This window comes from Alligator mississippiensis, chromosome 5 (assembly GCF_030867095.1).
Source record: "Alligator mississippiensis isolate rAllMis1 chromosome 5, rAllMis1, whole genome shotgun sequence".
In the NCBI taxonomy this organism is placed as follows: domain Eukaryota; kingdom Metazoa; phylum Chordata; order Crocodylia; family Alligatoridae; genus Alligator; species Alligator mississippiensis.
Genome location: NC_081828.1, coordinates 43,202,960 through 43,216,071, shown reverse-complemented (window position 1 = coordinate 43,216,071; position 13,112 = coordinate 43,202,960). Strand labels below are relative to the sequence as shown.

At 43.4% G+C, this 13,112-nt stretch overlaps 1 protein-coding gene across 2 annotated transcripts in view; it reads right to left on the bottom strand.

The window, feature by feature from the left end:
* Window positions 1-6,577, bottom strand: part of NOTCH2 (notch receptor 2) — a 131,096-nt gene extending 124,519 nt beyond the window's left edge. The window contains exon 1 of one of the 2 annotated variants that reach the window (XM_019486533.2): window positions 6,439-6,577. In XM_019486533.2, the coding sequence (XP_019342078.1) occupies window positions 6,439-6,526 (88 nt within the window). In that variant the 5' untranslated portion in view covers window positions 6,527-6,577. The remainder of the gene's footprint in view (window positions 1-6,438) is intronic. The other variant, XM_006259955.4, reaches the window with a different exon arrangement.
* Window positions 6,578-13,112: the final 6,535 nt, after the last annotated feature.

The window sequence follows — 13,112 nt, the reverse complement described above, 5'->3', positions numbered from 1 at the left end:
GAATCCTCAAGTGACCAGCCTTAAGGCTTTTCTGGATTCTGTGCTGTTCTTGGACTCTACTGCTTTAGAGGCAAGAAACCCACTCTATTTGTAGCGCGCCATGTGCACCACAGTACAGTGCCTTACAGAATGAGATCAGACAGTCCAATCTTGCTCACACTCCTCTTTGCTAAGGCCCACGTATACCTCCCAAAAAGAAGGAAAGTTAAGCATTGCCATTTGAGCCAGTGCTCTTTAAACGTTTTGTTTTGCAAGATAGGCATTTTACAAAAAGCCTGAACTAAATTATACAGATATAGGTTCCTCAATTGAAAAAAGCCTGAGGTGGGAAGGAACAGAGCTAACTCCACGAGCTTTCTAGGAGAAGAGAAAGAGCCCAGAATTCTATGGAAAAAAAACAAAACACCTGATCAATTCGCTTGACTTCGTAACAGGACAGTAAGACTATATGCCTTGGCATGTATCAAAGCTCAAACTGTTATGAATCTTTTAAAATAGTCACCTCAAGAGAAGCAGAAAATTTGCACGGGCAAAAATGCCACCATGGCTCTCACAGGATTCAAGAGCCCAAGGAATGAACTTCTGACTACATTTTATAGAGCACAGGCTGGTTCCACAAAGCAAGACCTCAAGTCCTATATCGCCTATCCTCTCACCACAGCTTTCTTCTCCAATCAAAGACCCTAAATAGTCAGGAACTAGTAAAAACCTATCATTTTAGCCTCCCAAATGCAGAACTGGAGACTGCTTGCCCAGATTTCAAAGCTGGAATTAAGGTATTTTTGTCCCCATCTCAAACAATGCAGTCACTGTCTATGGAACTAATCTCAGTCAGCAAACTCAAATCAAACACTTCAGCACTTGGGCATTCCCAGAAACTTTCATTTATAGGTCCCTTGAAAAGAGGCTCCGAATACAAGCACCAAGAGTGTTCTGTTCTGTCTACCTTCTCTTGAAGTCTAAAGAGAGTGTCCAGTGGCTCCTGAGAAACACTGGAAAACTCAGACACAGATCAAAAGAAACTAGATGATTTGGATCCAGCTGATCATTCCTTTGGTTATGAAATGAAAACCTACAAGAACAGCTCCTCCCAAGGCTGTCTGCCCTTTCTCCTTGCAGCACATATTATGCCAAAAACCATCCTTAACATCATGTGCAGAGATCCAAGTCATTTCCCATACTGTTCTGCCTCTGAAGGGACTGAAACCAGGGACCAAGAGGGTCTCTCTATCCAAGCACCAATTCCACCAGTCAGCCACCCCTTGGATTTTTATGAATTTATGCAATGCATCTCAGCGGTTACGAAAACCTTTTGCTTTATCTTGCGGAGTGGCTTCCTGAATGTTTTATTTTGTCACACAAAGAAACCAACAGTAATTCCTTTATCAGATATAAAGAACAAGCTATAACACTGAAATTACAATATACAATGAACTACAGACAAAGACATACGTAGTACTGAAGTTCAACCTCTTGTCAACAGGTCATATTCTAAATTTACTCTCACAGCCATTCCTCCCAGCCTTCCCATAATTTTTAGACTGAAAATGTTTAGTTAACAGACAAAGCAAATAGATCCTTAAAAAATCGAAGCTGCAACGCAATGCATTTGGTTAGGGGTGAAGGAAGAAAAAAGCTTTTAACAAAGTAGCCTCATTAAGAAACCAAAATTTCAGTTAAAATGCTTAAAGAACCAAAGAGATATACATGCTCCTATGGAAACTTGGAAAAAACATGTGTTATGGAAACAATTGTGCTTGTGTTGCTTTCTTAAGTTTTTTGTCACTTCACCACTAATGTTCAGATTAAAGAGGATTTAGGAGTTTCTATGCCTGCAGAAGCCATAAACCAAGGCTTGTCATCAGCACTGCTTCCATAGTAACTAACAGTGATGTCATAGAAATAGGACTAAGACTTCCTGTGTGGAACAAACAGCAGAAAACAATAATCTCCTCAGATACAGAGCTTAGCTTTCATCTTTATGCTCCTATGCAGTACAAAAATGGACATGTACTCTAGAAATAGAGCTTTCTCTGAACAGAATGCTTGATTATTTCTGGAGCTCTCAGACAATTGTGTACTTAGTAAGATTTAAGATTTGGTAGTAGGAATTGTTCCTTCCAGATAGGCTTTGACAAGATGTTGCCCTTACACAGACTTGACTGTTGTTGGCAAGATGACCTTAGAATGAGCTCATACAGCCTAAAAGTCCAACTTACAAAAGGGCTTTTTAATACTGATGGTTGGAAAAGCAGGCTCCCTTTTTTCAGCATGGGTGACATACCCTTAAAATGCCCTGAGGAAGAGGGAGCAATGCCTCAAAATTAGCAATCACTGCCACACCACATTCTTTGGATTGGTGGATCTTAGCCAACAGCCCAAACTTGAAAGACAAGGGACTGGAGTTACATTCCTCCAAAAATAGTGTCTGCTTGTTTTTGTTTTTAAATAAAAGTCCCAAATCCAAAAGATGCAACTATACTAAATTCTACAGTTGTCCTTTTACTGCCTACTAATTTGACAAACCACCAGCTTGCATCCAAATCCCAGATCTCTCAAGATCAATAAAACCACAGCAGCATTAGTTTTACACTATGCTTTTAGCTAGAAAATTCAGCCTCAGTCTTGAAACCCCAGTGACTATTCCCTTTCAAAACATGAATGCTATTTTCAAAAAACAGAGAAGCAGCACAGGACTGGCTCAGATTAAAGAGAAATGCCAGCTGATTCACACAGCATCAGTGATTTAAAGACAGCTCACATTTAAAAAAATCCGAAGGTTGACAAAAATTCTCTCATCCCACTACACTAAAGAGATTCAAAAACTATTGGCTACCAACCTTCTCTAAATAAGAATACTTTATCTCCATCTTCCATAGGATTCCACAGGATAATGTGTTCAAACTTTTTCCAAGAGTTCAAGTCTCAGGACAGCAATCCTAAGTGTCCTTGTTGATTTAAGCTACTTAAAAGAAGAAAAAGATACAAGGTGCTGGGGGCCAAATCTTGTAGGGTTTTGGATATCAACGATTTATCTGGAAGCAAATAGGTAGTCAATTTAGCCTAAAAAAGCAAGGAAATACACCCTATACCACATTCCTACTGAGGAAGAGGACTAATATGTTCACATTATGTGAAGTTTTTCCCTGCAGAAAAGCCAAGAAGAGTGCACCGTTAATAGGTCAATCTAACAGTAACAGACATCAAAAACTGTGTCAGTCTATCCTCTAAGAGATAAATGATTCAATTTCCCTTACACAAGAAAAAAAGGAAAGTATGAATGCTTATTGTTTTTTCACTAAAGAAGATCAAAGGGGGCCCCAAACTCTGGACACCAGAGGCAATTATCAGAAATACCTCCTTGATAAAAAGAGCGTACGTTCTTCCTGGCCCACCTCTATTCTCTGCACTTGAGTCTTTTATAGAATTACGCCTCTCTGTAGACAGTGATTGAAACTGAAAAAATGAGTCACCACACCATTTAAGTCAGGGCGGGCAATTATTTTGGGCGGACAGCTGCCTACTGAGTTTTGGCAAGCCATTGAGGGCCACATGATAGGCAGCCAGGGGCATGTAAATATTAATTTTCTAAATTTTTTAGGGACCCCACAGGCCGGACAGAATGGCCTGGCAGGCCGCATCCTGCTCCCAGGCTGCATTTTGCCCACCCGACTTAAGTAATATAAAAAAGCAGAGCTGAACAGCCCAACTTGCAGCAGCTACTTCATGAAGCAGTGTCACATGCATTTGAGCAACAGAGCTGACATCATAAACCAGTGGTTCCTTGCACAAGAAAAATTAAGACAGTGAAACATGTATCTAAGAAGTATTCTTTGGAATTGTGATGAATTACTTTTATTTTTTCCTTTCAACTGCAACTTCACTTCCAAGAACCCTTTATGGGAAACGAACAGTATGGCAAGCTGATGATAAATCTGAAGCAACATAATTGACAATTAACCTTTTCCTATCACTGGAAAGAAGTCTGACCAATAATTCAAGCTTCACCTCCATAGTATGCCCTGACCTAAAGCTGGTTTGACACATCTATGATTCTATGATCTAGGACATGGGTGGACAACTTGAGGCACATGTGCCACAAGTGGCACGCATAGCCTCTGTGTGTGACATGCAACAGATAAGGGATGGAACAGTGGTAGATAGGGCAGGGAGCGGCAAGCAGAGCAGGGTATGGTGTATGTACTTGATTTGATAGCCGCCTACAAGTACGTTGGGGTGAGCATCAAGATCTAGGGGAGCAACTCTTCAGGAAGGCACCTAAAGGAAGGGTGAGGACTAATGGGCATAAGGTAATAGAGGGTAAATTCAGGCTAGACATAAGAAAAAAACTTTTTCTCTGTAAGGGTCACCAGAATCTGGAACACACTCCCAACAGAGGTGGTGCAGTCACCCTCCTTGGAGGTATTCAAGATGAAACTGGACAGGCACCTTGTCGAGTTTGTCTGAGCCCAATAACTTCCTGCTCACAGCAGGGGACTGGACTTGATGATCTTGCAGGTCCCTTCCAGTTCTATGATTCTATATCAAGCAGAGAGTACAGGGCATAAAGCAGAGCAGCAGCAGATTGGGTAGAGGAAAGGGATCAAAGTGGTACCCGGGGAGGGTGAAGGACCAATCTGTGGCAAGCCTGCCAAAAAGGTTGGCCTCCACTGATCTAGGATGTCAGATGACACCTGATGATGCCAGGAAGATGTTTTCTTCAACCTTCAACTTCTCTCAGAAAAGAGGTTTAGGAACAGTGGTAATTGAAAAACTCTTTACGACCACTGAGCAAGATAAAAGTAGTCTGATTTTTTAGAGTGGGTTATCCACAAAACAAAGGAAATTCTCTTCTGACAAGCAAATACCAACCATTTCAAAACTTTGCACACACTTTCACTCCTCACCACAGAATAAAATTGCTTAAAAGTCTCCATGCCACAACTGGTCAAGTCCTAAACATAATCCCTACCACCTGTGTCTTCAGGCATAGGCATAAGAACAGGCTACCATGAAGTAAAGGAAGGAAGAAAAGACTTTATTGTCATCAGCTGCTCCATGGTAAGTGCCCATATGCATGACCTTACTACGGCAATAAATGAAAGGTAAGTTGCTAGGGGTTAGTTTTGTTACCACAAGACAAGAGCATGTATGCAGGCAATTAACACAGAGCAGATGACATGCCCCAGAGCCCTTCCCTCCCTCACCTCAGTTTGTGTGCCTATGCCCTACTCTCCTCCACTCATTTAATTTGTCATAGATCATCAGTATAACAAGGCATCTGTCAGGACAGCAATAAAGGAAGGAGAAGTCCGCAAATCGTATCTCTAGTCAGGGACAAAGGACAGTTTTAAGGTACTGCAAGGCTATCAACATGTTAGGCAACCAACAGAAGGCTTCGAAGAGAGATGAAATCAGTCAGCATCCCTGAATTTTAAGATGACAGAAGCTCCACCCTGACCAGAACACAGGTTAAACTCACCTCTGGCATCAGTGCCAAGAAAGTAATATTATAATGCTGAAACACTGATATCTTCAGATCTACAGACCTGTTTGCCAGGATTATTTACACCTTAGCTGTTTACTAAATATATGGAGCACTTAAAAGAGTCAATGCAGTTTTAAGCAACCTGTCTGTCTCTTTTAAGTAGACAGGGCTGCTTCCTCAAAGGGAGGATGCAGCTTCGTGCTTCTCGGGGCCCAATTCTTTCAGTGCCATTTTTAACCTTCAGATAGAAAGACCAATGAAGAAAGTTATACAGCCGTCTTTATTTTGTTCACTTACCAAGTGATATTATAGAACTCCCCCCTCCCCCCACACACATTCTGCTGCCTTTCCCTATCACTTCCAAACTGAAAGCTCATCCTTTCAATTGATCCTTTACAAAAAGCATGTTGTCAAAACAACAGGAGAGTCCAGTTTAATTGTTCATTAGTCTCTGTCATATGTTTAAGTCACTTAGCTAGGGGAAGTTAGTAGTCTTTTAGCCAGAGTTTCCTTCAACCACTTTGAACTGCCCAGGGCACCAGCCTAGGTGCTGCAAGGCCTCGGATCCAGTCGGAGCACGCACCGCACCACTTCCATTCTCCTAGGGACCCGGCTCAGTACCAGGTCCCTTAACACCGGCTCCCAGTTTCCCTGCCGGAGCCACGATTCAGCACGACCGGTTTGTATCTCGTGCGCCAGATTTATTTCAGGCCTTAAAAGTAACATCTAATTTAACGAAAATATGTCACCCCCCCCCAGTTCCGCCCGCCCCTCCCCAATAAAAAACCCTTGAAGACTTTCTCACTTGTGTTTCTAGCAGCCCACTGTGCCCCGCCAAACGCGGCGGGGACCACGGCACCCCCCTCGCAACCCTCTCTTGATTTTTAGAGGTCCCCAACCCACTCCGCCCCCCACCCCGTGCAGGGGGCGAGAGAAGGCCACTCACTCACCCGCAGCCGGGTCCCCGCGGATCAGCGCCAGCGCCACCACCAGCAGCGCCCCGACCGCCGGGCCCGGCCCCCATGTGCCCCGCGGCATCGCCGCGCGCGGCCCGGACGAGACCCCGCTACCGCCGCCGCCGCCGCCGCCGCCTGCCCGCGCGGACGGATCTGAGCGCAGTGCCGCAGCTCGGCCCGCGCGGAGGGACACGGCCGACTCCGCGCTGCCTCCTCACGGGACCGCCCCTCCCCCGCCGCGCGCTTCCTACCCGCTGCTGCGTGACAGCCCGCCCTGCCCGTGAGGGGGACGTGTCACCAGTGCTTCCACTCGGGTGCCTGGGGTGGACCTAGAGCTGTGCACCACCCCTCCCCCCCACACACACACCCCCACCCAGAATGGGGACGGGAAAAGACAGCTGATTTTTGTGAGAAACCAGTGTTCAAAACACAGCCACACTTGGGCTGCCCCCTCTTCTCCCCTCCCGAGCAAGGCCTGGCGTTTCCAGGCCCTCCACAGCCTTGTCCGTGCCGGGACTCGAGGCCTCCATGGTGTGTCCACAGAGGCGGGAGCAGATGGATGAAGCCCAAGAACCTCCACAGCAACCGGAGAGTTTGATGAAGTTCTTAATGGACGTAGTTCTAAGGAGAACAAAACCTAGAAACACCCAGCGCCTTGATTTAGGGACATCTCGTGTCCTGTCATCACGTTCAAACTAGAATCTGCAAACCGTGATATTTGCGTCATTGAAGTGTCCCCACAACTGTGTACCCATCTGAGCCCTACTGACCCCTGTTCGGAGGCAGCACGCACTTCTCCATGTTGGCGAATCAAGCTCTGCCCTTGCAGGGAGATGCTCAGCAGTTGTGATATTCATCCGAACGTCCGCCTGGGTCACGTTTAGTTGTCAATATCACCTCAATCGAAAAATCACCTCAAGATGGTATCGCCTCAGTCGAAGCTATTTAAGGACTAAAGGAGCATTGCTTGTCAGTGCTGCCATGTGAACGGTGCCAAAATGGACTAGCTCCTGTCATTTTCCATAGTAATCAGTTGGGGGCCTACTTTTGCAAGCTTGGAAAGGAGGGGGAGATAGCCACCCTGAAGCTGATTTGCTCCCATCCTTTTCTTGGCCCCTAATTTCAGGCTTTTGACAGTCGCTTCCTCTTCACCGTGACAGTTAGACTACAGTTACTTCCAGGGTAGACAGAGGGGATGAACGATGTTTACCAGATGTACATATGGCTGATGTTCCTGACAATGTAGTCAAGAGGCAAGACTATGAGACTGGTCCGGTGTTAGGCAGTTAAGTGACTTATACACTTATTCAGCATTTTATTTATGCAATTTATATACATGTAATTGAAGCACACAGCTACTGTGAACCCCTTAAAATGATTAAGAAAATAATGATCTGGGGCACTGCCTGTCTCCACGAGTGTGAAGCTTTGAAAAGTCGGCCAACTGGGTCATAGGCCATGTCCAGCGTAGGCCAAAATAAACGCACCTGCAGTCTAGTTCAAGCAGACAGACATTTTCTTCTCCCTGCCCCTCTCCCAGCTAAGGCAGACACCCCCTGTGAGTACTAGGGGTCATCACTTCTGGGCACAGAATTGCACATGTGCAAACCAAGGACTGAAAATGAATCCTAACATTCTGATTTTAAGTCAGGGATTACAAACAATGTTTCTGTGTGTTGAATCATTGGCTCAAGGGGATGAAACTTAAGAGAAAACAACAACTGAAAAGAGTCAGAATTGCAGAGGAGCAAGAGCTTAATCATAACAAGGTGATTTGAGATTTTATATTTCTCGCTTGACTGGTTAAGGAGGAATCTGCTATCACTGAACGCCAAGATTCCTTGCTTTCAGTTGTTTTTGAGCATTAGTTATATCCTTGATGATGGATGGAATAGGGCAGTAAGCGTTCACCTATGATTTGTTTGATCTAATCACAGACTATTTACCATACAAGCTGGGACAGTATTTTCAGAATCCTAAGCATCTTTTACTGGTTGACTTCTAGTCACTCCAGTAACCAGCTCTACTTGAAAAAGAATGTCAGGCCAGGGAGCTCAGCCCAGACCAGAGGAAAACTCTCTTTAACTCTGTATACCTATTAAATCTGGTTTCCTCATGAAGCACCTGAGTTTATGTGCACTACTCCCGGGCTCCTAGGCAGCGAGATACTTTGTCACCTGAAATTGGGAGGCTCAGGCAGTGGATAGTAGCTTTATAGTCTATCTTAACTGTTATTTAGCATGATTCCAAGGGGTGGTCTATGGCTCTTGACTCAACCTTTACCACCCACATCATGCTGTAGCCTAGCCTTCACCTGTCACATTGCTGTGCTAAATCCTTGAGCACACCGCAAGAAGCTTCCATTGATCCCTTGCTTCACAGTAACTGGAAGCCGCATAGGATTTGGCTCACAGCTAGCTCACCTGCCCTCACTGTCCCTGGGATTAGAAGTCTACAAGCCATGTCCTCGTGATGTGCTTCCCACATTCCAGACCCCAAGGTATCTGTTTTCAGCTTCATTTAACCATGACAAAGCACTCATGGATCTCACATGGAATGAGTCATCATTTTATCCTGAATAAGCACCTATTAAGAAATGCTTTTCAGGAGCTGCATTTTTTCAGGAGTTATGTTCTAGTCAGGCATCAAGATATTGCTTGAGATTTGGCCAGTGAGAGCAGCAAGTAAACACAGACACAGAAGTCTATGAAACAAGTTTTATTAAGCTGGTGCGAGTGGCAATTTTTGAGCTGACCCTGCCTGTTGCTTGGCAGAATCATGAGTGGTGGGACTACATCATTTTGCAGACATGGGTTGACCATCAGTAGACACAGACACAGAGCAACAGGGTGGGGAGAGAACAACTGTATCAAGGTCCCTTGCAGTAGGAAAGAACCTAGGATAAGCATGGAGCAGACCTGTGGTGGTAGAGATTGTTTGTGACTCCCGCTCATTACCGATTTTGGCAAGTGGGTTGTTCTTACCAAGAAAATGCTGGAGCACAATAGGGTCCAGCCAGAGGTAAAGGGGAAGACAATTACAGTTGAAACAACAAGACATTTTAACAGGCAAGGGGTTAGAGTGGGGCATCCGAGTCCACAACTTAATTCTTGTGTGGGGGAATTAAAACTCCATGGCTCATTTCTTATCTAACAGCACCTTGAGTGTTGCTGTGTCAGGCAAAGGACTACACATTTGCCAACAACAGTAAGATTTGATCCATCTATGAGTATTTTGCCCAAAAGTAAGTAATTTGTCTGTACCTTACCCTGTTCTTATTTAGCTACTCTCAGTTTATACAGGTGAGGAGATTAAGATTCAACAAATATGCAAGTCAGGGTGTTAAGTAACTTAAATAAAATCTTCAGATTGCTGGACATCCTACCTTAAGTATGGCACCAGCCTGGTGCCTCCAATCAGTTCTTTGCTTCCAATCTAGCACAGTCTTCCAGCAGTATGGTGTGGGCTGATAAGCAGAGTAATTGAACAGGAAGAGGTCACCAGTGGCTAGTAGCAGAACTGCAGGTCTCTGGCTGAGTTTAAATTTTTTTACACTTTTTCAGCAATTTTCCAAACCTTATTTTCTCTGCTTGTTCGTATAGTTTTCTTCTCCTCTTTCACCTGAGTTTAAGTCTTGCTTTGTTGTAAGATAAAACAGTATCCCTGCTGCTGGCAAACCATTGAGAAAATCTCAGTGCAGAAACCAAATGCAGCTCAGGGATTACGATAGATAAACATGCTGCTTATTCATAGCATCACTATTTAAATGGCTCTGGCAATTGTATACATCCCTCCACTCTGACTACAAAGGAACAGATCAAGACCATGAGCACAGAGCTCTATGAATCAACTCCCCCTCCCCACCCTTAGCAGGGTGAAACAGTGGAATACAAAACCAATCTGTAAGAGCACTGCACAATCCAATTTGTCAATCATCTTATTCTTAAGCAATTTGCACTTCAAAATGGGAGGCCTTTGTTGAATTCCCTAGCTCCATCACAAATTGCCCATGTGATTTTGAATGTCATTTGATCTTTTTACCCTATTGTCACATCTCTAAAATGGGGACAATACTTCCTTTCTCCCAATCCTTGCCTGCCTTTTCTAGTTAGGTAAATGTTTTGTGGGGAAAGATTATCTCCTTCTGTGTCCTCTACACTGCCGTGATCTGAGTTAGGGGCTTCTCGGTACCAGATATAACACAAATAGCAATAGATAGATATGCCAGAGACTGTCTGCCATACACTACATCATTTACAGCCTGTTCATGAAAACAGCTTAGTTCTTGATTTTAACATTGGGTGATCACTATTTTCCTACTAAATAGGTTGCAAAAGATTCTTAAAGGATCCTGAATGATTTTACATGGTTAACAAACTCAGAGGCATTAAAGATATGCTTTGAAATTCATTTTTGTTTCCATTGAGAAAGTTAGGAGTTAACCAGTTGCTTTTCATCAGTCCATGACAGAAAGAAAAATAAGGCTCGAAGGAACCTCTGGGATCTAGTCCAATCCCCTGCTCTAAGCAGGATCATCTTTTACTAAACAATGATGTAACGAACACCCCCTCTCTCTGAACACATTTCCTGTATGACTATTGTATCTCATATATGGTGAATAAACCACAGCCCTGCCATATTTTAGCCCTACCTTTGGCTTTTGACTTGGTATGCAGTAAATTAGATGCCTCTTGTTTTTCTTCTGCTTGTTAACATTTGGAAATCAGTGTGCATTAGCCCTGAAAATCCCTATTACTGCCCATTTCAAATTAAAGCTCCATTTCTTGTAGTAACTATGCTTTTGACTTGATCCATTCATGGTATTGTCAGCTTCAAACATTGCAGAACTGAATCAGGTCCCCTACCCAAAATACTTGCCCTAACTCAAAAGATTATAAGATATAGAAATGGTGGGTTATTTTTACCTTCCTTCTAATTTCTGAGCCTAGCAAATGTGACACCAGCATATCTTTAAAGCTTTTTCTTTGTAACCATGAAAGTTAAAAATACATTAGAATGAAAACTGAGATTCCCATGTAATTACATGACTCCAAGAGCTGGGGCTTTAAAAGAAACCCTAGCAGAAAACTTCCAAAAACATAACTGTAAGAGTTACCAACATTACAGTTATACCACAAGTGCCTTGTTTCATGGTTCCATCTGTTAACTGTTAATATGCATGACTTATCTTTATTGTGTAGGTCTTTATGATTAACTCTCTTCCCTACTAACAAGCTCCTGGATTTCTTTAACTGAATTCCAGCATGAATCAGCATTCTCTAACTGTTGAAAGACTCTGTCCCAAGTTTGCAGGTCTTCCTCAGAATCCCTCTGGAATGCACTGTGGATCTCCATTACCTGGGAGAGCCTGCTATAGTGTTGGGGATTTCACCCGTGGACTTCTCTGCAATGTCAACTTGTTTCCAGAAACATTTGGAAAAGTTGCAAGCACTTCCTCCAGTTGTTAAGCTCAAACCACTTAGAGGAAGGCAGCTAGACATGTGCTCTTTTTGCTAGTATTTGCCCACACCTACATCTCTATAGTTTAGTCTTTGATGCCTTCTCAATAAAGAATGTGTTCATCCAATACTCATTTTCCTTCAAAGCCTTTCAAGGAACAGTGACTGCCCATTAAGCATCTGCCTAATGACCAGATACATTTATCCAAGGGTTTCAGCCTGACAAAAGGTATGGCAAAATCAACTAAACCAGGGGTTGGCAAGCAACCTATAGCCCAGTTTATGGAGCTGGTAGTGGGGCAGATTTCAGTGGTGTTTGGTTGTGCGGTTGTTCCTTCAGTGTTGTAGCCAGGCAGTAAGGAAAAGCAGTGGCCAGGTCCTAGGCACCAGCCTGCCTCAGACCCAAATCAAGTCATTCCAGCCCACCTCCAAAAATGTTGTTGACTGCTTGTTACTGCTTCCACAGACCTGTTAGGTCCCACTGCAACATGGTTTGAAAAAAAGCACACAGCAGCTATTCAGCAAGTATATATAAATTTAGTGTAGCCTTTATTCATACTATTGGTCAGGTGATCAGATGGTACAGGGATAGTGTAGGGTTAGATACAAATCTAAAGTATATTTCTATTATTCTACTCTTTATGTATTAGAAATACTTACATCAAGCCCACATCATTGGCCACACATAATCAGTCATGTTTGGCACCCTGCACCTTACAATCTGCCAATTTATTTATTTAATTACAACATTCCTACATATCTCTCCATTTACATAACAAGTTTTGGCTGTACAGGACTACATGCTTTTGTCATGTATAAGGCAGGTTGTACTAATTCTGCCCATCCCAGAATGCTCTTGACCAGATCCCAAACATTCTGATGTACTCTGATGCCTTCCACAAAACTTTAGACTTCTAGATTTGAATTTTTACTGCTCTTGGCCTGTCTTATGGCCTACACTCCAGAGCCAGATAAAAAAGCCAAATTACTCAGCCAAGCAGCCTTTAAGTGCACAAAAGTGCTACAAATCTTTATGTTAAGTTCCAGTGATTTTCAGTAACCCTCAGACTGGAAGAATGAATAAGAGAAGCATCCTTGTCCTCCTATCAGTATTTATTTATTAGGAAGAGTAGTACACCTGAGAAATGCAGGTGCATACAATCAACTGAAATGTAATTCACTGTTACCAAGCTCTACCTGAACAGCCAT